Source organism: Mirounga leonina, unplaced genomic scaffold (genome assembly GCF_011800145.1).
Source record: "Mirounga leonina isolate KUSES-001 unplaced genomic scaffold, KU_Mleo_1.0 Mir_166, whole genome shotgun sequence".
NCBI classification, from domain to species: Eukaryota; Metazoa; Chordata; class Mammalia; order Carnivora; family Phocidae; genus Mirounga; species Mirounga leonina.
The window spans coordinates 10,934,123-10,961,843 of NW_023270418.1; the positions used below are offsets into that span (position 1 = coordinate 10,934,123).

At 35.6% G+C, this 27,721-nt stretch overlaps 1 protein-coding gene across 1 annotated transcript in view; it reads right to left on the minus strand.

Annotated features, from left to right (window-relative positions):
* Positions 1-27,323, minus strand: part of LOC118015722 (doublecortin domain-containing protein 1-like) — a 53,942-nt gene extending 26,619 nt beyond the window's left edge. Inside the window, exons 1-4 of the mRNA XM_035012489.1 lie at positions 27,160-27,323; positions 11,840-12,103; positions 10,470-10,626; positions 9,833-9,995 (exon numbers count right to left, since the gene is read on the minus strand). Of these exons, the coding sequence (XP_034868380.1) occupies positions 9,833-9,995; positions 10,470-10,626; positions 11,840-12,103; positions 27,160-27,323 (748 nt within the window). The remainder of the gene's footprint in view (positions 1-9,832; positions 9,996-10,469; positions 10,627-11,839; positions 12,104-27,159) is intronic.
* Positions 27,324-27,721: the final 398 nt, after the last annotated feature.

Consider the following 27,721-nt stretch of genomic DNA (forward strand, 5'->3'; position numbering starts at 1 on the left):
AGACCTGACTAGGTTTTAGTCCTGGTGAGGAAGAGGATTATGCAAGGCTGGGAGTGGGTAGAAAGAGAAGTAATCAAACGGTAAGGGGACAGCTGGGTAAGTGGGGCAGGGAACAAGGCCCAGTATTAAAACAAAAAACTTAATGCCATCTAAACCCACTTTGTTGGGGTGCCTGGGTGGTTCAGTAAGTCATGATCCCAGGGTCCAGGATCGAGGCCTACACTGGGCTCCTTGCTTGGAGGGGAGCCTGCTTCTCCCTCTCCTTCTGCCTGCTGCTCTGCCTGCCGCTCTGCCTGCTTATACTGCCCCCCTAACCCCTGTCAAATAAATAAATAAATAAAATCTTAAAAAAAATAAACCCACTTTGTGCTTCTCAGAAAACATATTAGCCATAGCCAGCAAATGCTTTTTTATACTTTCCTTTTGCTAACTTCCTCATCTCAAAACCCTGGCATCCCTCCCAGGGCTGAGGCTATCTGGTACCTTTGTAAGAATTAAAAAACAGCCTCTGGGGGCGCCTGGGTGGCTCAGTCGTTAAGCGTCTGTCTTCGGCTCAGGTCATGGTCCCAGGGTCCTGGGATCGAGCCCTGCATGGGGCTCCCTGCTAGGCGGGAAGCCTGCTTCGCCCTCTCCCACTCCCCCTGCTTGTGTTCCCTCTCTCGCTGTGTCTCTCTGTGTCAAATAAATAAATAAAATCTTAAAAACAAAACAAAACAAAACCAAAAACCAGCCTCTGCACCTAACCCCCATGGTGGAACTGGAAAAAAGTGAGTCTAGCTCCACAGTCCTTCAGCTGTGCACAACAGGGGGCAGTGGCCCTGAACCTTCACAGAGGTCACACCACCTCCTCTTTCTTACTTACTTTCAGTAATAGTTAACAAGCACTGTATGCAAGGTACTATGAGAAATACAAAGAGAAGTATTAAATGAAAGAAGAGAGCACCTCCCACCACCACTACCACCAAAAGAATGATTGAGGGGAGATAATGGGCAAGAATGGGCATTCCTGAGAGGATGTAGAAGGGCTGAAAATCTCAGATCTACAGGTTTCTGGGAGAATCTTTTATCCCAGCACTTCACTTCTGACCATTGTCTGGTCTCAGACAAGCATTAGCATAACCATTAGCCTCTCTGCCATGTAATTATTCTTGGGCTGGCTTATTCTGGCCCCCTGCCAAACAGGAACATTCACAAATCTACATATGAATTTGGGGTAGGGGATTTTTAATATACTCTTCCTAAACATCCACTTACTGTTTACAGCTGAGCCTGCTGCTTTGATGAGGTCTATTTCCACCCCTCCTGGCAGCCACCTCCTTGAAATATGGATGGTTCACCATGATACCTATTTCATTTGGTCCTTCATTCATCCACTGAACAGCATTTACTGAGCATCTATTAAGTGCCAGACCCTGTACCAGAAAATGATGGTGAATAAGGAAGCCAAGGTTTCTGCCCTAAGCTAACTTGGTCTAGAGGGAACAACAGACACTTATTTGACCAGTAATTACAAATCTGCTGATTACCAAAGAGGACATTGAGAATGCAATGGGAGCTTATCCTTATTAGTGGGAGCTTCCCCAGAGAGTAGGACAAAATATAACGCCTATCTGTATATGAGCTCAATAGCAGGATCCTTGGAGTTCCCCTTTGGAGAGTTCTTGAATCTCTACCTTGTTGACAGTACAAGCAAGTCTCAGTCCCTATGCACCCAACTGCCAAAGAAGGGGTCCTAGTCTTATCTCATCTTCTCCTTTAAATTTGCTAGCCACACCTACTGGGTTCCAAAGCAGTCACAATCAGACCTGTCTCTGTCTTTCTCTCCTCAGGCACTAGTAATTAAGAGACCACCAGGACAGCGGTGGAGGTTGCACACCAGTGAAGTTCTAAGGCTCAGTATAACCTTGGAAAATACCTCCCCAAAGGGCCATATTCCAGATGCTCGGGAATTGCCAAGTCCCCTTGATTATTCATACATTTACTCTTCTGCAGCACTCAGAAAATGTTATGCCCCAACCATAGGTTATATTTTATTTTGAAGAATCCACATCTTATTTTATTTCCACGGTTTTGTTTATAACTAAATCATTAAAAAGATAAAGCACTTTCTAACCTGCTTCTATTTTAGAAGGTCTACCTATAATATCATTACATTTTCTCAGTCTACTTCAAAAAAGCCAATGCCTGTCATAAAATTAAATAAATCTGGGTGCTCCCACATTGTAATTTTCCATTTTGCATGTGCCAGGAAAAAGAATACTACTTTCTATCACCAAAATAAAAGCAGCACATTTGCAACTTCAAATCCATAAGCTTATTAAAAATCTTATTTTTAAAAATTCATTCTCTTGTAGTTGGGCAAGAAACTTGAAAATAGTTTAATGCTCTGATTGTCAAGTAGGTATAGATAATGACATTAAATATGAACAAGCACATCATTTCATGGGTGCAAGATAGGTTTATAAAATATAAATGCTCTGACAGTAAGAAAACATACTGCTATACTCAATTATATCATCTGTTCAAAATACAATTGCTTCTATGTTTGGTAAATAGAATAATCCAGGTCACATTCCTGTGTTCAACTGAGTTTCTAGTCCCTCCCTTTTCTCTAAATACTTGTGTTGTTTCTGCATGTTCTTAAGTGTCATCATGTATTGCTATAGGCATGATGGCTATATTTAACTAATAATGACAAGTGGTTGTCATTAGATTTTAACTCAGTAACACTAGTCTGACATATCATTTGAAGTATGTCTTCAATTTAAATTTGATTAAAATTACAAACATCCCATCTATTGTGCCAATCAAAATGTTGTCACCCTTTCCCTGAACTTTTCTATGAACTTTCTTGAAATAAGTTATGGCAGCTTAAAGTGAAGGCTAGCCTTGGGTCATAAACATATTTTAAAATATGACTCTTGGAATAGAGCAGAGCAAGGCCACTTGGGGCTCCTTTTAAAAAAGGACTTGAGTTTGACTTACACGCTGAACAAATTCTCAAGGCAAAAAGCACAATATTGTAAGAGTTCAAAGGCTCTAACTCAGATTCCCATATCATACTATGTATACCAGTGCTCAGCAGGGATTTTAATTTGGCTGTGTGCATTTTAGGATCTCAGACCTAGCAAATACATTTGGTAGTAAAATCGGGGACTTGTGACAACCTGCTTGAAAAGCTGGTAGAAATGTGCCTAACAAGAGATAGAGCAAAATAAGGAAAATAAATAAAGATTATGTGGAAATACAATGTTTTTGACACCTATTATATATGATAGGCTTTTACATTGATCATTTTATGTACTCCTCATAACTCTGTGAGGTGTCTACTGTTGGGTTCAATTTATGAATAAGAAAACTGAGGCTTAGAAAGGTTAAGTGACTTGCTCAGGCTCACACTGTAGCTTGCTTCCCTGGCAGTAATGAAGAAAGCAGAGATAAATGTTTTTGTTGTTGTTTTCCTGAACCTAGCTAGCTATTCTGGGGAGGGAGGAGTACACACAAGGTTCTGATGAATAGCCTTGGGGTTTTAATAGCAATTAGAATCTTAGTTATGTTTAAGAAATGCTGTTCTCAGTGTTCTGTTCAGACTAGATATTTATAGACATTTAATTTCCAAATAATTTATCTTTTTGTAGAAACAAAGACAATATCCAATAATCCTTTAAGATATTATTACCTCAATTTTACAGGTAAGGTCATTGAAACATAGACCAATCTATTTAAGGTCATATAAAAGGGACTAGAATCTTGCAAGATCATCTGACTTCAAGTATAGTGTTCTTGCCACTAAATAATAATACATTTCTCAAGTCTTTCCTAATAGATGTCTGAAAGCTTCAAAAACTGATGGTCTAAAATTTAGGAAACCCTTGAAAGAGTACCTACCTAAAAGACTTGATTTAGAGTTTACTACAAATGCCTGTTTCACTTGACAAATTATCTCCTTTTGTTTCCATGACATTATTTGTTCTTATGATACCACCCTTTTGATTTCCTTTATAACACCACTGTCAATAAATACCTTATTTACTTCTTTATATATTTATTGTCTTTGCTCCTTCTACCTCACTAAGCTCCATGAGATCTCTCTCTTGTTCATGCCATAACCTTAAGATTGGAGCAATGCCTGACACACTATAGGGACTCAATAAATATTATGATTAAATGAATGAATGGTCTTTCTTTAACTATTCCTCTGCCTCCTTAGATGGAGAACTACTTTTTTCTTTTCTTTTTTTTTTTTTTTTTTACCTCCCACACACTCTCTCAGCTCTAGCCAGGGAGATATTCTCTCTGTCCACTTTTACCCATGTAGCAAACAACTCAAGGTGATAAAGACAGTATTTATAACACTTCTGAGTTAATACTCTATGAGAATTAAAATTTATCTGGTTTCTTTGCAGCTATGACAGAAAGACCTTATCCAAACTCCCTAAGTCAGGTGTAATTCCATAAATAGAACTTTTGGATTCAAAAGTGTTAATACAGTGCATATATCCTAATAGTGCATAGATCACATATTAAGTAATGCATCCAGCAAGGTTTAGGGTAGCAGTCCATCATCAAACATAGTATTTTTCAATAAAACAATTGATTAGTTATACTAAATAAGGTTCTGTTACCAAATGAAATATGAAAAAAAATTTTTATCTTCTGCAATTTTGGATTTTGAAATTGCATGTAAGAGATTATGGAGTTGTAGCACTAACTTAGGAATTCTGAGTAGAAAATATAATACACTTAAAGCACAGAATGCGGGCATGACATGCAGAAAGTGTTCAAACTATCAGGACAGTTAAGGTTTGTGGGCCCCTTCACCAAACAAGTGTAGTCTTTATATATATATGCAATTCAGCTATTCATGAATATGTCAAGGATTTAGATGATTCTCAATGATTTGGTAATTTAGAGTATAAAGAGATGCTGCCATATGCATGCTCTTGATTTCCCTACTAGCTAAGGACAGTTTTTGGAGGGTCCATCTCTTGCAACATTCTTTAAATCTGCATCTGTTTATATAGTAAAGATAATCTACATACTTATTTACAGGTTTGAAACATTTGGGATAGGGAAATAAATAAAATATATGCCTAAGTTTTATCCTGACTTGTAAAAATAGATAAAAGAATCATGTGCTGGGATGCCTGAATAGCTCAGTCAGTTAAGCACCCAACTCTTGATTTTGGCTCAGGTCATGATCTCAGGGTTGTGCGACTGAGCCCTGCATTGGGCTCCGTGCTGAACATCGAGCCTGCTTGGGATTCTCTCTGTCTCTTTCCCTCTGCCTTCCCTCACCGCCCCCCCACCGATAGAATCACGTGCTATCTCAGAACAAAGTGAGTTTTTATCCTCTATCTAATGTCATATTCTTGTTTTTGAATATATGCAGCTAAGTGGGAGATTTAAAATGGACTGACAAATAATCTTGCCTAATACAAATACTATTCAAACAATATGATAACAAGGAATTTGGGAAATCCCCCCCAACTCCTGTAGTAGTTGCTCAAATTAAGTAATGCTCTCCCCATAGGTGATCATCACAAAGCCCAATATTAGCTTTAGCAGACTAAAGTAGTCCTTGGTATAGTCAGAATTATAGCATTGTCTTGAGATCTAGCAGCAAGAATAGCAAGGTGCGATTTGAGGTGGGTAGTGGGTTATTTCTTGAAACTTGTGCTTTTAACACAACCATTTAAAAATCAACAAATTCAGGAGACACATAATGGAACAAAATATAATGCATGAATCCAGGTTCATTAAACTAATGCATTTTTTGAAAAACAAAATATGACAGAACATTTCATTATTGACGCAGATAGGAGAAAAAAGTGTTAGGCTGCTATTTAGAATGTGTCTTGTGTGTCGTGGAATTGAAATATTTCCAAATCATCAATAATTAAAATGATGAGAATCCATCATTTCACTGACATTTACTTCTACATGAAGAGATGGCCTATTTTAAATGTGCTCACACATATTCTTGTCAATCACAAGCTGTCACAGCAAATTATTTCATTTTGTAGATCACATGGCAGTTAGCAGAAAATCTCTAGGTTTAAATTTAGATCTAGGTGTAGTATCAAGAACACTTTTTATGGATTTTTTTCTGTGATTACATCTTTGCAATACAGTATATTAAAGATATAAAATCTTATTCATAGTACTCAGTTTCACTTCTGGTTAACAAAACGCAGGACTGAAATGAATCACTGTAAATGACAGCTCTAAAAGCCAAATAGTAGAATAGAATATACATAAAAGAATGAAAATATAAAACTAAAAAAATTTTTAAACAATCAGAACCCCATACAATGGAATTTGGATCTAATGAGTTAGGTCCAAACAGTTTTTTTCTCTCATCTTTAAGACATTTAAGCAATTCCCAGGCATTTCTTATGCTAGGTTGGCACTGCCTACAGCTTCTAGCAGTTATAAAGGAGCTAACCTCTTATAAACCCCATGAATCAGATGTAAGAATTTTCACTGTGCCACCATTAAAGAAGATTCAGGAAATGGTGAATAAAACCTAAACTGCATGCCCAAGGATCTGAAAGCTTTTAAAATGCCTCTTCAAACAATTCGTTAACTATATCTTCACAATTCTAACAGAATCATTAATAGATTTCAGAACCTTCAAATGCCAGAATTATATGACCTAATCAGACAGTTGATCTTCATCAGCAGTCTTTATTAAAAAGATTCTATTTTCCCCATACATAATCTTCTGCTTTGGCATTTAACTTCAAAATGTAAGAATTATTCTAATACTGCATTTCAACAGGGAATGCTTCATGTCAGTCTTGACCTTGGCTTGACCTCTATAAGAAAGCTTTGTGTTTCGAGGTATGTGATGAATAGCTCTCTGGCTTTCTATTAAATCCAGTGGCACTGACTGTCAACAGTGGTACTCAAAAGGGGTAGTAAAGTAGTTAAAAATCAGAAATATTCCTTAGGTCTTTTTCTACCCTGGTAAATCTGGAAATAGTCTGAGGCAATTTTCACTATCTACACTGCTTTTCCAAAGAATAAGAAAACAATGAAGTATTGAAATATAATTGCCGAAATATACATAGACGTATTTGGCCTTCCTGTAGCAGAAATAATGTAAATTTTCCTTTGGAGGACCCATTTGATTTACGTTGTTGAATAGGGTTTTCAGTTTTAAGGATTTATAACTTACTCAGTTTAAGCTCCTTAAAGACCAGGACTTCTATCCCTAAGTCAGGACTGCATACATAATAGATACTTAATAAAATACTTACTGGTTTACATTTAGATCGAACTGAATTAAACTGAATTTAATATCAGAGATTTTTGATAAAAAAGAAGTCAGACTATAAGCCCCTTTTTTCATCTCTCTCTGAACTGGCCTAGTACCTGGCACATAGTAGGCTTTCAATGAATGTTTGCTGAATGAATGAAAATCTTTATATTAAAGTAATGACTAATTACTGACTCTAATGCCTGTTGCTTAACTGCATGTAAAATATTCATGTTCATGTAGAAAGATACAATAGTAATACCCAATTTTGCCAGCAGTTTTCACCTTATTTACGTTTAGAATGCCTCCTTACTCTAAATTTATCTACCACCTTCGAAGCTATTCATATGTGTCTTATTTTTATGGTACATCATCGTAAATTATTGATTATCTATAAAACACATGCAAGAAAGGTAATTTTAACCTGATTTGAAAAAGTACATGTGAATATGTGGGATGTATATATATGAAATCTTCCCCACACTTCTCTCAAAATATTTAATCAAGTTAAAGACTATACTATGTATAGGTAATATTTATTTACATTTATATTCTTAAGGTTCTGGAAGAAACCAAATATCAGTCTTTAGACTTACAGGCTTATCTATGAGCTTAAGTTAGACAAGTGGCTTTTTCCCATTATACTTATCCTAGGTCTTTTTAATGGACATGTGATATGCTAGTCTGTGTCCAACCTCACCTACAATTTCTTTTCTCAAAAGACAAGGCACATCTGCCACCTGCTCTACTCCGTGTCCCAGCAACAACTGTCGAGCAGCATAAAGATTGATTATCAGTCAAAAACCATTGCACAACACCAGATTTTGGTGGGTTAAGCTTGCTGATCCAGCAAGAGATGGTGTGAAATTTTCAGGAGTGTGTGCCAACATTTTGGTGCTAAAAGAACAGCAGTGCATGTCACAGTGAAACACAGCCAAAGATATGCAGACAAAGCAGAGAAGTTTTTTGTTCTGGACTTGGCTTTAGAAAGGATAAAAGAGAAAACAAAAAGTAGGAAGAAATTAGTTTGTACATTTAAAAGTCATCCACCAAGCTAGTCATGTGTGTAACACTGTTATTTTAAGCATACATGTCCAGAAAAATTTCTAAGAAGTTAACTATAAATAATTTTTTATAAATCTCTTCTACAACACCATTATCATATGAATGGCAAGTATTTCTTATTAATAAAAATAATCAAGGATCTTAAGGAAGCACTCATTACATATACATTTAAATATACAATAGTCACAGAAACATTTACCCACAAAGACACATGCTTTTATAGAAGATGATTTATACAAATGATTCAATGAATACAAAATAAAAGCAACCATAGTTTAAAGTTGAATCAAGATTTGAAAAATATATGGGTCTATACTCCCACATAGGTAATTTTTAGTGAGTACTATAGCAACAAGTTTCTTTACCTTGAACTTTCTACTGAATTCAAGAAATTATTTCCTGATGATCAGGTATTTTGAAAGAGAGAGAAATCCTAGTTTCATCTTATATAATAACATTAATATAGGAAGAATTTTCATCACTTCATCTGTAATGAACTCCAGAATTACTTTTCTTCCACTTATGCAATTACTGCCTAGACTTGTCCTTGGTTCACCAGCTTTGTAGCAGTTTCAGGAAAAAAAAATACTTCTAATAAGGTAGTAAAAGTACAGGGGAATACAACAGTTAGATACACTGAATTTGTATGCCAAAGTTCTTATGTCATTTAAATGTGATTACCATTTATAGCACTTGATAACAGACTATGGTATGACATGTTTGTAAGAATATTCTTCGATAGTACTTTTCTTTCTTTCTTAAAATGAATTGTTTCCCACTGAAGAAAGAAAAATGTTTGTTTTATTTTAGAAAATCACATTTCTGAAATGCTAGAAACAATGGACTTTTTAAAAACAGACCTCACCAGCAAATATGTCTAAAATACATGTTTATATTTTGTGTATATAATATTATGTATACATATAAATATAAATTACATATATATATATATACACACACACACACACATTTCAAGGTTTAAAAAGTCAAGCTGCAGCATTTACTTTATGAAAAATTTTGTTAGGAAAATCGCATGTATATGAGAATTATATGTTCATTCTGACCACATTTTCATAGTTATGTTAATGCTCTCTGAAAAAAGACCAAGAGTGTAAATGAATAAATGCTATTTGAAACTTTGAACTATTTTCTGAGAGAATAAATCTAATGAATTATGTCTGTTGGGTGTCACAGAAACTAAACAGTAAATTCAATAATCTCTGATTTAATTTATTATATTTTCACCATTTAACCTCCTGCAGGCTCCCTAATGTCTATTCAGATCTATATTAAATTAAGCACCAATGCTAATGAAGGGCAATAAACGTGGCTGTCAGTGGATTTTTCTTTCATTAAGCACATTATCCTCTTACTGAGCTGTAAATGCGTAAACATTAGTTTTGTTAAACCATGCAAAAAAGACAGGATGAAAATCATTTTTTAATTGCACCCCTTAAGCAATTTACTGGGGGTGGGGGTAGGGTATTTTTTTTTCTTTTTTACCTTTAATTTTTTTGAATGGATCTAAAAAGGGCTCTCCTGTTGAAACATAAACGTCGGCTTCATGGGGTATATCTTCAGGTTTGAGGGCTTCAGTGCCGTTTGCCAAGAACACTCGTCGTGCGGCCATGTTCAGATTCAGCTTTTCTGTGCACTCCTCCAGCAACTAGAAGAAAGCAGGCAAGAGGTAAGAGAAAGTGATTTAGGACAAAGAAAGCAACACATTGCCATGAAACAAAAGGTGCTAACAATGAAAACAGACACCCATTGAGTCACTGGCCAAGTTAAGTAACTCAAGTAACTCCACCAATATATTTTCTAGCACTTGAAAATATAAAATAAAAGGTAAATCACAGCACTGAGACTATCTAACGATCGTCTAATTTTAGTCCTTGTTCTGTCTGTTTAACAACTCCACAAGATATAAAGCTATTCTGTTTAATTCAATATACCACTTATATATTGATAAAAAAAAGAAAGGAATAAAATACCTGTGAGTTCTATGTATATATAAGCATTTTACAGATTCATTACTAAAAAGAAAATTTTAACACAATAAACGTCATCTTTTTCATTTCTTAAATTATAAAAAAAAGTAAGGGAAGAAATAAAGCACTGAAAACTTTTGAACACTATTTACCAAGGTGATGGTTGGTACTGTAACTTTGGCAAAGACTGCTCTAGATCCATTTTTGTAAGCTGTTACTGTAATCACTCTGGGATGAAGTTTGTGACTTTGAGACAATCTATGCCAATTCTGGGCTGGCTGAAATTTTAAAGAAGAGAACTCTGCAACTCTGAAGGAAAAAAACCCACAAAATTGGTGCATGTTAATTAGTAAAAACATTTAAATAAATATTATCCTAGACATCTTTTATAGATATAAGCCCTAATGACTGTTCCCAAGTATTCCTCAAAAAAACTTTTTATAGGCTAAGATGGTCCATATCTACTTAAATATTTTTAAAAATTTAACACAGGATAAGTTTGCTAAAACTGTTCATGTAAAACACCTATCTGAGAATAGATGATTTTTTATCAATTAACTTATAAAACACCACAACCTTCATTTAAAAAATCGTATGTATACATGCTGTGTTCTGTTAGAAAACAAAAAACAATAACATAGTCCTAACATCATGAAATAGTAAATGGCTAAGATCTTCCCTTAAGTTTTCATGTTTACCAAAGTTCTTTGATTTTTTAAAAAGATTTGAAATTCAAATAGTTTCTTACTCTAAGTTTCTTATTCTAAAGTTAGTTGTAACTGCTTTCATCTCAAATTTGTTTGGGGGTAGAAAGGGAAGATTTCTAAGTTTTGTCTTCATTCAAAATCAGTTTCGATTCTTATTATTTTCTCAGCAAAAGTACATGACAAATGACGAGCATGTTGTATTTTTCTTCAGAGTTCTCTAACCCTGTAATTCTTAATGCCACAGAAGCAAAGTAAACATTTTGAAATAAAAACTTCAGGTAAATTAAAATCACAATATACCCACCTAATCAAATATATGAAAATAATGGGAGTATCAGTTTCTTGGTTTGATTTTTGCTTTTGCCAACATTTTCTTCTATCCATAAATTCTTAGGTTAACAGTTTATGATAACAATCTTGATATGAAAATATATACACAAAATGGTTTTATAAGTCCATTTCATTTTGATTTTATTACAAAATATTGATTAAATATCAAAAGTATGCATTTTGATTTTAAACAAATATCTGGTAAACAGATATTCTATAGTCCTAGCCTGATTCTCCTTCAAGTATTTTTTTCTGAGTTTAATATTATCCACATTAAAGTGTATCTCATGTTTTCCGCAAGTGTAATTAGCAACATTCTACTCAGGTGTTTTCAAAGAAAAAATAAACAAAACAAAAACAGAAACAAAACCCTAGAGATGTGTTACATTTTAATGTCTGAAATAGTCAATTGAATCATTATAAATTCTGCTCAAAGGAAAAAGCTTCAGCAGTCGGTTAAAAGAACAGAGAACAGCTTTGATTACCTCAGTTGACCCACTGGAGCACTGACAGGTCTGTTTCTCTTGGATGCTGATAAAAAACAAGAATTGTTTTTACTGTTTGATTTGTAGCTATATGGGTCTGATATTTCATCATGGCTATGATCTGATGCTGTTTGATGTGTGGAGCAATCTTGAAGTCCTGACCCTTCTGATACTGCCGCTGAATGCAAAAGTCTGTTGGGGCCAAACTGCAAATAATCTTCAGTAGTTTTAATAACTGCTTTTGCCTGGGATGACATAAACTCTCTGAAAGAAACAATCCATGGAAGAATACAGTGAATTGATTTTTACTTACTTATTAACAACTACCCCATAACTGGTTGTGTGCTATGTGCTAGACAAAATACTACACACTGGCCAGTATTGTATTTAATCCTTATAACATCCCTGGGAAGTGGGTACTATTTGTATCCCCATTTTACAGATTTAAGAAGTTGTGGTTCAGAGAGACAATTAACTTGCCAAAGTTCACATAATCAGTAAGCTGACAGGGTGAGAAACTGAACCTAAGCCTGTACTAAAATAAAGCCCACATTCATAACCATTAAATTGAATTGCTTTACTCTATTAAAGAAGAAAGCTTGTGTAATGCTTGAAACAATGCAAGTAAAATTTTTAAATTCTTAGATTCATTTATTAAAAACTAGCACTCTGCTCAGTATTAGGAAATATAAAAGCTAAAGATATGTGGCTTCTATCCTCAAGAAACTTGCAAACTATCCCCTAATAAAGACAGAATATATGTTAAGTAAGCCACTTAGAACTATGGGTATGTATTAACTATAAATGCAAAACAAATTCCTTGAAAGCAAACTTACATTGTCTGGAATAAAGTTGATAAAGGCTTCATAGCAGGCTGGGATTAGGGTGACCAACTCATCCTGGTTTGCTCAGGTCTGCCCAGGCTTTGGCAATCAAAGTCACACACCCCAGGAACTCCCTCAGTCCCTCAGTCCCTCAGTCTCAGACAAATTGGGTTGGTTGATCACCCTACCTGGTAGTTAAGCTGGAGGAGTAGCATTTAGATGAACTATGATGTTTGAACAGGGGACCATATGACCTGTGACAATATGTAAATCTATGTAAATACCAACTTAGGAAGATGGAATATATAGAGAATTTGCTGGTATGATAAAATGAAACAAGCTTTAACATATTTAAGAATATTGAGCTGTGTGATGATTAGGCATAGAGGTTAGTAAGCTTCCATGTATTATTTCAGTATTCCATGTATTTGTATTTTTATACAAACCAAATGTGCTTCTGTCCAATTTGCTAGTTCCTCAGTAGTTCTTATACATAATGTAATATAACCCCACCCACCCGTGCAATTATAAAACAGCATATGCTTAATGTGGAAAGCTTGGCACAGACAGCCTCTCCTCCAGTTTTTTCTAACCCACCAATGTCATTACAGTCACAATTATTTCTCCTGGCCTGTCCTCTCTATGTTCACAAATGTGTAAAATGGTTGATTACTTCCTCTGAAAGAATGGAAGGCAGTCACGTGCCACGGGGAAAATTGGTGTGGGTGTGTGGATGAGAGTTGACACAGTGCATCAATAAAGCTAAAACACTGGGATCCAAGCAGTTGTATTTGTTGTTATCACATGTTTTCTATCCAAGTCTGTCCTGAATTGACCATAGCTCTATGGTCTTCCCTCTGCTCTGAGGATCTACCCAGGCTCAGAACTTTGGTAAACAGCCTTTTGAATTTTCGCTGGACTTGAACTCTGGCAGAGGCGAGACCTCCCTTCAGACCACCTGAGGTACCTCAGATTTTAACAACAAGGATGGTGGCGGCAGGTGGCAGCGGTCAGGTCTCAGTGGCAGCGTTTCTGCAGCACCAGCTGTGGAACTGCAAATGGTCACCAGGCTTTTCAACTTAGGGGAAGAGCCGCAAACAGGCAGGAGGAGAGATCTGCGGATCTCAGACAGTTCCCAGTGCCCATAAAGAGTCACTTGGAGGGGCGCCAGGGTGGCTCAGTCGTTAAGCGTCTGCCTTCGGCTCAGGTCATGATCCCAGGGTCCTGGGATTGAGCCCCACGTCGGGCTCCCTGCTCAGCAGGAAGCATGCTTCTCCCTCTCTCACTCCCCCTCCTTGTGTTCCCTCTCTCGCTGTGTCTCTTTCTGTCAAATAAATAAATAAAATATTAAAAAATAAAATAATAAAAAAGTCACTTGGAAAGCAAATTCTCATATAAAGAAAGAAAAGGAATTCTCTACATAATGCAGATTGGGTGTCTTTTTAAGATTTTATTTATTTATTTTTAAAAACTTTTTAAAGATTTTATTTATTTGAGAGAGAGAGAGAGGGAGCATGAGTGGGGGGAGGGGCAGAGAGAGAAGCAGACTGACCCTAAGATCATGAGCTGAAGGCAGACACTTAACCGCTTAACCCACCGAGCCACCCAGGTGCCCCGATTTTATTTTTTTTGAAGTAATCTCTATACCCAGTGTGGGGCTTGAACTCGTAGCCCTGAGATCAAGAGTCACATGCTCTTCTGACTGAGCCAGCCAGGTGCCCTGTGTCTTTCTTTTTTAATGAACACATTTTGTTTATTGTCAAATATTTTTATAAATATCCTCATGATTTTATATGATAATCCATTTTCACACCACCAGAAAGTGAAAGGTTTTATTTTTTCCAAATTTCAAAGTTTCAGCTGTATTGATGAGAGGGCAAAAGGCAAGCTGAGGGCAAAACTGGAGCTGACACCCGACAAGCCCCACTCCCCTTAGGGTGGGATATGTGTAACATTCCTCAGGCACTGTAAGAACAAAGATAGGGAGAAACAAATTGTCAACTGATAATGATCGCAGTCATGCAGGACAGAAAACTCCACTATTGTTTGTATCTGTCTTAATGATTAACAAGAAAAACACAATCTTAATAACAGCCAGACCTCCAAGAACCTATAGACTCAATGTCCTGGAGCCCTACCATCACCTTCACTTCCATGGGATAGAAAACCCTATATAATCAGTCATTTCTCACAATCACAGTGCAGCCCTTTCTACCCACGGGTCCTGTCCCAGTGTGCTAATAAAATCATCTTTTTGTACCATAAAATGCCTCAAGAATTCTTTCTTGACCATTTTGCTCGATGACCCTGCATCATGTGTCACACTTTTAATTCAGTATCTTGCCTTTTTTACCTAAATACTGTCTTATAACCATTTTTCAGGTTGCTATACGATCTTTACAGATTTTACTAGAATGTAAATTTTATCAAGTAATTTTACTTATATCTTGCCTTCCTCAATCTAGTCATGTAAAAGTTATTTACTGTTTTCGTCTGCTGGCATATCTTCCCCCTGTCTTCTGGTAAGAGCATTGGAATCCTTTAGGGAAACTCGCATCCTTCTCCCTCCCAACTCCACATGATTCTGGTAGAGTTAGGACAATAAATTATATGAGATTTACCTGGTAAATGGTTAAAAGAATTAAACTAAATTATATGATTTTACCATATTTATTTATTATTGGTTTTTCTCTAATAATTTATATCAAAAAGGGGGAGAAAAGGTAGTTTTTCATGTGAAAATGTCGCTTTTGGCCCACCATCTGTAGTCTTCAGTTTTGATTTGTTTTATCAATGCTGATGACAGGTTTGCACTAGTTCTTACACACTATTAAACTCTTCTTTCTTTTAACAGTTGATGTGTTGCCTAGTCTTTGGGTGTGAGAAGATAATCACAGAACTGTTTGGCAAAGCTAACTTGTCCTACAAAGGGAATTAAACCCATACACGGTTTGTTAAATTAATGCTGGAAATGAGGTTGTTAGGACCATTCAGCTCAAACACACTTGGGTTTCAGGTGACTGAGCTTGTTACTAGTATACACAGAAACTTAAAAAAGAAAATAAAACCACTCCAGCAGGGCACAAAGAGAAGGCCATTCACTGCTCTTCAGAATATACTAGTGACTTAAAAACTACTCCCGTAGTAGTGATTATTATTGTAATAGCATTGTCTGGGAACAGATGGTAGCTATACTTGGGGTGAGCATAACATAATATATAAACTTATCCAATCACTATGTTGTACACCTGAAACTAACATAACATTATGTGTTAACTACACTCAACTTAAAAAACTAAAAAACAAGGACCGCTGTCTGGCTCAGTGATTCTTGATCCCTAGGTCATGAGTTCAAACCCCATGTTGGGCATCAAGGTTACTTAAAAAAAAAAAAAATTACAAAACAACAACAAAAACCACAACTCTAGTAGAGTGCCACATTTTTTGACTCCACAACCTCTTCTATCCTTCTATGCCTAACTGCTTCCTCTTCTTACATCATTATTGCCTAACCTACCTCTGTTCTTCTCAGTCCTCATGGGTTCTGCTAATTCCTCTATGTATCTCCCCATTTCTATACCACACTACTTTCTGATGACTCTCTATGACTTACATTCAATGCCCCCAAAAGTTTAACTGCATCACTACCCAGTTTAGGACACCCTGTTGGATAGAATTCTTAAGCTAGGCAATCTCATAAGCCACTGGCAAGCCTGTGGATGGGAAAGTACCTGTCAGTGGCCCAAAAACTATGGACAGGAGAGCAGGATAATAAGATGAAGAGGGCTTCGAGTAAGATGGACTCTCAGATGCATGCCAAAAGAGGAAAACATACTTGGCAGGGGAATTGCATGGCCTGTCTCCTATACCAAGATAAGCAGAGACACTGCATCGTGTGACTGGAGAGGTGGGCAAAGGAGGTAGCTCTACACTAGGAGCAGTGAACCAGCAGCGCTCTTTAGCTAATAGAACTCTAACGTGTAGACTGTATTTAAGTCACCACAATTGTAGTCTCTTTATTTGTCTTTCTTTCTCTTATTCTCCTCACCTTTTTTCTTTGAAAGATCCTTTTGCCTCCTCTGCAAAAATTTCTTAGAAATCCCATGACATTCAGATTTATTAAAGTGAACTTCCTTCCACCTCCAGATTTATATATATCTTCACATAGCTATCTTCCCCCCAAAGTCTTCGTCTTCTGAGAATTGTACTCTACATTCACATAGCTATCTCATTCACCAAGAAGTTTTTGTCTTTTAATTGAGAATTTGGCCTATAATCTTACAATTTGTTTTCTATTTTTCCTATGTATTCTATGTTCCTTTTCATTCCTTTCTTGTTTTCTCTCAGATTAAATAACATCTTCTTTATTATTTCATTTTCATTTCTATTAGGTTGAATGTCCTACATTGTTTAACCTTACTTTTTATGGAAACACTAGCTATTACAGTATGAATCTTAATCTTGTTAAAGATTAATTTAAATTACTAATTAATTACTTTCTGGACAAGGCAAGAACCTTAGAACACATCATACCCATTTATTGCTGCTTCCTTGGGCTGGTGGTCTATATTTTCTTATTCCATTTTTCCATGGGTAGGTATATCTATCTTTCATGTCTCCAGATTTTATGCAGGGAACTCAGCTCCAAAATTCTGCTTGCCTGGACTTGAGGCTTTACATCCTGACCTCCCTGTGCTTCTTATAAATAATAATTACATAAAATTTACATTAGAATTCATTTTATTTTATTTTATTTAAGATTTTATTTATTTATTTGACAGAGAGATAGAGCCAGAGAGCACAAGCAGAGGGAATGGCAGAGGGAGAGGGAGAAGCAGGCTCTGCATTAAGCAGGGAGCCTGATGTGGGACTCGATTCCAGGACCCTGGGATCATGACCTGAGCCGAAGGCAGACGCTTAACCATCTGAGCCACCCAGGTGCCCTATAATTTATTTTAAAATCTAGATTTTGTTACAACTGTTTTTTATAAAATTTGATAAGCTGAATGGCAGTTTTATTGGACTTTGTTTTTCCCAAATGATACTGAATTTAGTTTAATACTAAGGTCACTTTTATTTATTGGCTTATCTTTATTCTCTATGGATTGGTGTAGGAATACCATGTGGATTCCTAAACCAATGTTTTAGGAAACTATCCTTTATCATAAAAAATAACCTCACTTTGTCCTCACTTACTGTTGAAGCTATCTACCACATTCTGGAACCTGAGCTAATTTTATAACACAGATTTTCTTTTTAACATTTCTATGTCAGTCTTATTATCTTGTCCTGGAAGCCTATGATGTGTCTCTACTATAAATCTTTTATTATATCTGTAAAAGATCCACATATATACAGATCTCAAATTGTTCCTTCTTTGGTAAGATTTCTATGCTACCCTTGTTTTTTTTTTTTTAAGATTTTATTTATTGATTTGACACAGAGAGAGCACAAGCAGGGGGGAGCTGCAGGCAGAGGGAGAAGGAGAAGCATCATGGATCATGACCAGAGCCAGGGGGCAGACAATTAACCGACTGAGCCACCCAGGTGCCCTTCTATGCTGCCCTTGTATATAGAAATGCATTTCCTTCCTGTGCATTCACATTTGCCCTGGTAGATTTGATAGCTGGAATCACTATACTTCATTGATTATGTCCTCCATCTAAAATGCTAGGCCTCAATTTCTGTCAAATATTCTAATTCATCACTGTATTATTTACTCTTTTACCACTGATAAAAAGCATTTTTTTTCCCCAGCCTAAAACCTAAATTATACTATATTAGGTTGGTACAAGAATATCAATCACACTACTTCAAAAATATAACTTCTTAAAAAATATCTGTTATCTATCTATCTATCTATCTATCTATCTATCTATCTATCTATCTATCATCATTTATCTATTTCTATTAGTTTCCTATTGTTGGGCAACAAATTACCACAAACTTAGTGGTTTACAACAATACCTATTTATTATTACATGGTTTCCCTGGGTCAAGAGTCTGGGGAAAACTTAGCAGGACCCTCTGCTCAGGATCTCATAAAACTGAAATCAAGATGTCAGTGGGGCTACAGTCTCATCTGATGCTCACAGTCTTTTTTCCAAGGTCATTCACGTTTTGCCAGAATTTAGTTCCTTATAGCTGTAGAATTCATAGTGACTATCATCTTCCTTGAGGCCAACAGAAACTCATCTTTTTGATTTTTCTGTTTCTGACCTCTAAATTTTCATTTAAGAGTTGATCTGATTCAACTAGGATAATTTCCCATTTAACTCAAAGACAATTAATTACATACTTTAACTACAACTGCAAAAATCTCTTGTACCTTATCATGTGACCTCATTATGGGAGTGACATCCTATCATATTCACAATCCTACCCACACTCAACAGGAGGGAATTACACCAGCCATATACACCAGGAAGTGGGAATCTTGGGGGCCATATTAAATTTCTGCCTACCATAATTATGCAGTTTTCATTATCCTTTTTTTATGCCAAATTTAGATTCTGATCTGAGGTAAATTTTCTGGAAAATTTAAATATAAGTACTTAAGATTGAGTTTTGTTATCATTCAGTACTGAGGATATGTAAAGAGTATGTCACAGATTTTGATGACAAATTCAAAGAGGAACTAAAAAAATGCTTTGAGAAATGGCATTTTTATTAGAATAAATTACTTCCTAAAGAGAGTATTTTAAAGGAGGAGATATTCACTTGGATGTAAAAGTTCTCATATGTTTCCTTTAAACAACATCAGCAACATTACTTCTGAATTAGTTTATTTTCAGTTATTGGAAAACACTATTCAAGAACAAAAATTGTGATGAGATGTGTCTACATATATTAAACTATGTATAAATATATATATATATATATATATTTTTTTTTTAAAGATTTCACCCATTCATTTGACAGAGAGTGAGAGAGCACAGTAGGTAGAGTGCAGGCAGGGGGGAGAGGGAGAAGCAGACTCCCTACCAAGCAGGGAGCCTGATGTGGGGCTCAATCCCAGGACCCCTGGATCACAACCCAAGCCAAAGGCAGACACTTAACCAACCGGGCCACTCAGGCACCCCAAACTATGTATATTTTTAAGGATTTTATGTGTGCTTAGATGAAGATGAAATAAAACATGTCAAAATTTAACCTTAAAGCAGTATGAATAAAAACTATCAGTTAATTAAAAACTATATACTTTAGGTAAATGAATTTTTTTTTAAAGATTTTATTTATTTATTTGAGAGATGGGTAGAGAGAGGTGGGGGAGGGAGTGGGGAGGGAGTCGGGAGGGGCTGAGGGAGAGGGAGAAGCAGATGCCCCACTGAGCAGGGGAGGCCAACATGGGGCTTGATCCCAGAAACCCAAGACCATAACCTGAGTTGAAGGCAGACACTTAACCAACTGAGCAACCCAGGTGCCCTGGTAAATGAATCTTTTAAACAATTTCTTTACATGATATAATGGATATGATAAGTCACAGAACTACAAAGCTCAAAGGTACATTAGTAGATTACGCTTTTATCCTTTTCTCAAACATGACTATACTCGTCTACATATCAGCTTTTTATCATAATCCAAAAGATTATCAAGGATAGATCCTATACATTGTAGAATTTGTAGCCCCCTTGATAGTCTAGACTACTGTTTAATTATGCTTTACTTTTTGTAATTTTTGTTAAATCTGATGTACAATTTTTACTTCACAAGTAACAACTAAATAAAGATCTGAGGTCCAAAAGTCTAAGAAAATATGCTCAGAAAGTAGTACAGAAAATTATAAGACTATGATAAGATTTAAGGGTATAACTCTAGTTTTGACAAGAACAATTTTTCTTCCCATTTCTCTGCTTTAATAGCATTAGTGGGTCTTAGTGGCTTTTTATAGAAATTTGAGGAAAACTAATAAAATCATACTTGTCAATCTCCTATTCAAGGAATTCTACTGGTTGGTCCTGCTCATTGCTCCTCTGTAATATCTTTCAGCTATAATTACACCACATTGCCTTCATTAGTTCTTACCAGTCATTTGCCAATGGGTTTCATTCAGCTGATCTATACCCATTACTGTACATCTTTCAATAAGCAGGTATTTAATAAATATTAATCTAAACTCAGTGGTTACATTTTCTAGAACTCCTTCCATAATAACAATAATTGTCTAGTGGAAGAGAGAAATGTTATACAAATAGTCACGCATATAAACTTACAATTATTAACTGTGATTAGTACTGTGCAGGAAAGCCCTGGCTACTATGAGGGAGAAATTCAGGGGTTAGCAGAATAGAGGAGGCCTCAACAAAGCTGCTCAAACTGACAAGACACATGAGAGGAGTTAAGCCTACTAAATCCTAATCATTCCTTATTTCTAAATCATCCCCCCAAGGTCCTATATGAACTAATGTACTAGTTTGCATATTGAAATGTTTGCTTTGTGATTTGCTATGTAATTTCACATGATTTTATATCTCACTCTGCAAGGGTAAGGTCTTTGTTTTGTATCTTTTATACTTCTACTAGAACTCAACCAGTAATTGATATGCAGGATTTATTCTTTGATAATTATGACATCATGCCAAAATGTGTCACAAAAATGTCACCGACAAACACAATTTTAGAAGTAAAATATAATAAAGCCAAAGCCAAGAGTTATGTCAGGTAATATTTATTCAACAGTTTTTCCATTGATTTTTTCTTTAAAGAAAAGCCTCAGTTATATTTGAGGATTCATCCTCTTTATATGCCCATAGTAGGTATCCCCTGATTAGCTCCAGTGGGTAAATCTCAGTGTCTAACACCAATGGTGGTAATTATATTTCCTTTTTCCCTTGCAGGTTAAGTAATCACCTTGTGATCCAAATTTGGCCAATGAGACATAAGGCCAAGTCGTCTGGGGAAAGGTTTTTTGCCCTAATAAAAAGAAATATAGGAGTGCCTGACTGGCTCAGTCAGTAGAGCATGCGACTCTTGATATGGGGGTTGTGAGTTAGAGCCCCATATTGGGTGTAGAGATTACTTTAAAAAATCTTTTAAAAAAAGAGAGAGAGATAAGTGATCAAATATCCATTTTCTTTAGTTGGACACTGTTGAGTGAACATGTAATGAGCCATCTTGCAAGTAGGAGGAGTCATACCCAAGAATCTAGCCAATATTCTGAGGATGGCAAAGGGAAGGAGCCAAAGAGCCAGGCTCCTTGAAAATACTGCTGAACCACTGAATTTAACCCTAGAATTGCCCTGCATCTGTTATGTAAGATAATGAATTCTTCCTCATTTTCTTCATTTTTAAAGTCATTTTTAGTTGAGTTTTCTGTTACTTTGTGCTAATAGTATCCTAACATACAATCAGTTCTTGAATCACACTTGCTTTACTTTTTGTTTTATTCAAAATCTTTACTAATTTTATAATGGGCTAAAGTATAAACTACTATGGTATTTTCTAAACATTTTACTTTTACTTAATCAGGAACATTTCACCAGAAACTTCAGCATAAGCATAAAAATGACAGAGTTTTTATTTCCCTGCTCTTTGAAACACAAAGGATGCTGGGTGAATTTAGATTTCTATGGAAGAAATCTGCATGTGGCTAATAATTCTATTCATAAGTGTGGCTACTTTGACAGATCATGGCTCAATAACAAACATGCAGGTCTAAGTCATCACACAGTTTAGATATGAATTCAACAGCAGAATAATGACAGTTGCCAAGGATTTGTACTTGCTGTCGCTTCATACCAGTGTTGGCTGTCAAAATGTCTCTTTTTCTTATACAGAAGCCATAGATTTTTTTATGGATAGCAATTACTTACAATATACAATGAAGTACATCAAATCTAACAACCACTCTTTAGCCCCTCATTACTTGGTAGTCTCTTTGTTAAATGTAGTCAACCATTTTCATCTAAATTATTTATTTATACTGTATATTTGACAAGCATATCTTTCTTGCTTTATATTCGTATGGCATTTAAACCTCCACGAAGAGTTATGTTTTTTTTTAATATTGTCATTTGTAAAACTTATCTTTATCCTATTACCATTTTAATGGTAATTAAATGCTCTAATTGGAATAAATACAAATAAGAAAATGTAAACATAAGGGAAAATAACCCTAAGTACATTCAATAATAAATCACCAGCTTAAAATACTGAAATGCAACTGATAAAAGAAATAACCCCACCTATGTTTGGTGAATGTAACCTGCTATAAAATCTCTGGAGTACATAAAGCACAAAAATTTCATTAAACTTCATCAGAACCTTTTTCCAACTTGATGAAATGAATAACCTAAAGATATAAATAACTTTCTACAATTACTAGATAAAATGTGATTTAAACATCATAGAAAGTAAATAACAGAAGTGATAATAATAAAAGTGAACAATTCCCCCCAAATTTTATTTCCAATAGCAGAAGAAATTGTATTTCTAGTTTGGCCTAGAAATTTAGGTAAGGGTATCCCAGTTGCAGCACAATTTCCAGTTATTTTATAACACGTACTATGTCAAATTTTTACTTAGAACTTGATGATTGAATAATAAACAATGTGTTATGTTCAAGCCACATATATACCCTCTAGGAGCTATTCAACGTTTGTTAAATTGAACTTTTTTACTTTTACAGAAAGAAATTCTAAACAAGAAGAGCAAGTTCTCTGGGTAAAGGACCCATTTGAGTATAGTATCATCCCACCCAAAGGAAGAAAAGAATATTTGTGCTTATGCAAAATACAAAGGAATAAAAACAAGGTACATCTTAAATCTAAAACTGGAGGAGGTTACAGATACCATATACAATGTTTCCAGAGGAAATGTAAATCTTCCAAAGGAAACAATATAGTCTTCTAACATTTTAAAATGAAATAATACATTAATCTTTAGATCTGTAGAGATTTTGTTTTTGAAAAAAAATTTTGAAAAAAGTTATGAACTACGCCAAATGTAATTTGTTGGGAATGAAGGTAGAGCACTGAAGGTGTTTCCTTGCTTCCTTCACTGCTGCTATCTTCCCTCACTCCCTTCTGCTGCCCATTCCATGCTGGGAATGGACTGCTCGTCTTTAGAATGATGAAATTGCTAAACTTAAACTGTCCCTGGAAAAGGAAATATGACCAAATTTTTCTATTTAAAAAAGAATCTAAGATTCATTCCAATTAAAAATAGCCAAGATCCAGGGCACCTGGCTGGCTCAGTCAGTAAAGCATGAGACTCTTGATCTCAGGCTCGTGAGTTCAAGCCCCATGTTAGGCACAGAGATTACCTAAAAAAAAGAAGTAAAAAAATATCCAAGATAACTAAAATGACATAAAAAAGCGAATGAATGGTTTAGGTGCTATTCGTCTCCTTGAAAGCAAGATTTGTCTGTGAAAAAGCAACCCATATAATATATAACAAAAAGTTGTTGGTGATTCACTTTTAAAACTGATTTAAGTCCTGGGGCACCTGGGTGGCCCAGTCGTTAGGTGTCTGCCTTCGGCTCGGGTCATGGTCCCAGGGTCCTGGGATCAAGCCCCGCATTGGGCTCCCTGCTCGGCAGGAAGCCTGCTTCTCCATCTCCCGGCTCCCCCTGCTTGTGTTCCCTTTCTCCCTGTCTCTCTCTCTCTCTGTGTCAAAATAAATAAATAAAATCTTTTAAAAAAAATTAAAAAAAAAACTGATTTAAGTCCTTATTTAATGCACTAAAAATAATTTCTCCCACAGGGAACTAAAAGAGTTGGCAACACACTCAGCTGCAAGCAGGATTAAAAAATACTGTAACTTTCTATTGTAAAAATAATGAAATTACATCCTTTGATGATCATCAGCTAAAAATCATTAAAATACTTTATGCGTGGGGTAGAAAGAGATACTAATTTTTTACAACATTCTCTTAATTTTAAAATGCAATTGTAATTTAGAAATCTTCTACTCAGCATTTGGAAATACCTTCTATAAATATGACAGAACTGTCCATAGATACCTGTTATCAATAAATAATTAATTCTGCCATCCATGTCTCAAAGGCTGGTGCCCTGTTCCAGGTCACCTGGGAATACATCAGACTATAGCTAGGTAGGAAAAGTTTCTTACTGTGCTGCTTTCCTGGAAATAGCCATAGGAATTAGGCTAGATATTTCCAGTTATCTGACCTCCTAGTGGTAAGTCATAACATGCGAGGATCAGACCTTCTTTGGCACAATACGTTGAACTCATTTACACTGTTGGTGATTAGTTTTCTTGCTGGGGGAAGGAACGTGGCACAGCAGTTTTCACTCTATTACAAACAAATACAACAGAGTGACAAAGGAAAAACATTGAAAGAACACAAGAGAGAGGAGAAGAGTGGATAATGTGAATACAATATAGAATAAATTAATAGCACTGGGTAATAACATGAGAATAAAGTGACCAGTCATTGTATGGCTTGCAATGAATGGATTTAATACATGTGGGCATATTTTGTAAAACGTACAGTGTGTTTAGTGAAAAGAAACATAATCTCTTGTGATATAAGTAAAGGAAAAACAAATTGACTATATTTTAATAATTATTTCTCATAAAAAGATCACAAAGACGTTGGAAGAAAGGTGGCAAGGAAAACAAGAATGAGACAAGAAACGTTTTAACCTCAATCAGGGGGAAATGTCTTTACTTATAGAGAAAATTGCCTCTCTCTGATAATCCTATTAATGCCAACCATTAGCCTTTATGAACCTGACCCCTTACAGGTTGAAACTCATCATTTTCTTTTTCATGAAAGTAAAAGATCTCTGGGCATTATCTTTGACTTTCCATTCAATTACCAAGAAAATGTTTACTCTATTTTCTAGGTGCATCATAATCAAAGTTGATGGTAACAGGTAATAGTGGCAAAAAAGAAGTCAGGATTCAGACAAAGAAATATGAGTAGCACATTGAAATAAACTATAAAAAAAACAGATGATAGGAAGGTGTCACATGAAAAGAAAGACTGACATTAAAAAAGGACGAATAAGGCCAGAGTTAAAAAGAATCAGAATCAAAGAAAGAAAATGAGAAGAAAGTAGAAACCGTATAAATGAAATTATAGTTAACTCTAACAAAAAAATAATCTAAAAATACACAAAAGATAGTTGGAATAAAAAGCACTTTTTAAAAGGAAAGTTGATAAAAATAAATTCTAAAGGGAATAAAAATGTGTAAATACACATTATATTAGCAATGGCATTTGTAGAAAGGAATACTTAAAAATCTTATTTAGAAATTGTTTCCATTGTCTTATTGGAAAGAACACTTTCATGAACAACTTACATCTCTACAGTATAACTATACTGGGTAATGATGTTCTAAAAAATTATCTAGGCATATAGCTAGTACACTGGGTAAATAACCTCAGACACTGCTAATATGGACTCAGAGGTCAAAGGAATAAAGCAAAACAAAAATTAGCTAAAAGTCTAGATTTCACTTTCACCTAAATTTACTAACAAACAAAAAACAAACCGCTTTAAGATATAAATGTAACCTGGCATTTTTATAAGAGATTAACATAATTCTTAATTTATTAATATTTTCTTTAATGCTCTTATAGTATATATTTTCTATCTAGCGTTAAGACTATGACATCACATTTAGCCATTCCATAGTTTATCAAAACCTGATAGGGGTGCCCAGGTGGCACCACAGTTGGTTAAGCATCCAACTCTTGGTTTCGGCTCAGGTCATGATCTCAGGGTTGTGAGACTGAGCCCTGCATCAGGCTCTGTGCTGGGCATGGACCCTGCTTGGGATTCTTTCCTTTCCCTCAGGCCCTCCCCCACCTCCTCCACCCCCTCCCGGTATGCTCTTTCTAAAATAAATAAATAAATCTTAAAACACACACACAAAGACACACACACACACACACACACACACACCTGGCAGATACTTTTTCATCCTTCACTTTCTAATGGAGAAAAAAACACAGGAAAAATACCTCTGTCTCCTCTGCTTTGCATTTCTGAGAAGTGTGGTAGGATAGTAGTTAAAAGTTCTGGCTGTGGAGTTAGATCCACATGGGTTCAAACCATAATTTCTCTACCTACAAGCTCTGTGATCTTGGTCAAGTTAATTAACCTATCTAGGTCTTTGTTTCTTCCTTAGTAAAATGGAAATGTTTAAATACTACCTGCCTTATATTCCCCCCAAGGTTGTTTGGAGAACTAAATAGACACAATGCAGGTTAAGTGCTTAGCATGGTGAATGGCATAGAGCAAATATTATCTGCCCTGCCATTATCATTTTTATCATTATGCTACTGTCCAAGTCAAACTCCAGGGATAATTTCTGTTTATTGCATCATCTACCTTTTTTCTTCCCATAGAATAAAAGAAATTGAAGGGCTCTAATCCAGGCAACAACCTTCATAGCCCATCATATCTCCAAGTTATTATTGACATCATCTCCACAAAATATTGAGCATTTACATAGACAACTTTCTGTAAGCACTTTATCTCCTTCAGGATTCAGTTTAAGCTGCTGAAATAATATTCTTACCTTGGTAAATCTTTTGAAATACATTTATAAGTTGGGTGAATGGTATTTCCACTGAAGGTGCCTTCAGCATTGCTCTGCGGTGATACCTCCATGACGATAGTCAAGGGTGATAAAGAAGACTGAGAAAGTGATGCTCCATGATCATCTGTTTCTCTTTTTGCCATTTTCAGCTAAAAATGAGGAAGAATTTTATTTAATTTAAAAGATAAAACTCTCCAGGGTTATAAATTGAGGCTGGGCATTAATCACAATTTATTTCTCATCATGTTCTAGACTATGCAGCAGTTGCTAAATGTGAGATCTGATGATTAAAAAAAAAAAAACAAACAGAGATGAAAGCCTAAAGGAAAACAAAAGTATGAATCTAAGTCTTTGAACGGTATAATCCTGGGGCACCTGGCTGGCTCAGCCGGTAGATCATGCCATTCTTGATTTGTGAGTTTGAGCTTCATGTTGGGTGTAGAGGTTACTTTTTTTTTTTTTTTTTGAGAGAGAGAGAGAAGAGCAGAGGGAGAGGGACAAGCAGATGCGGGGTTCGAACCCCCGATCCTGAGATCATGAC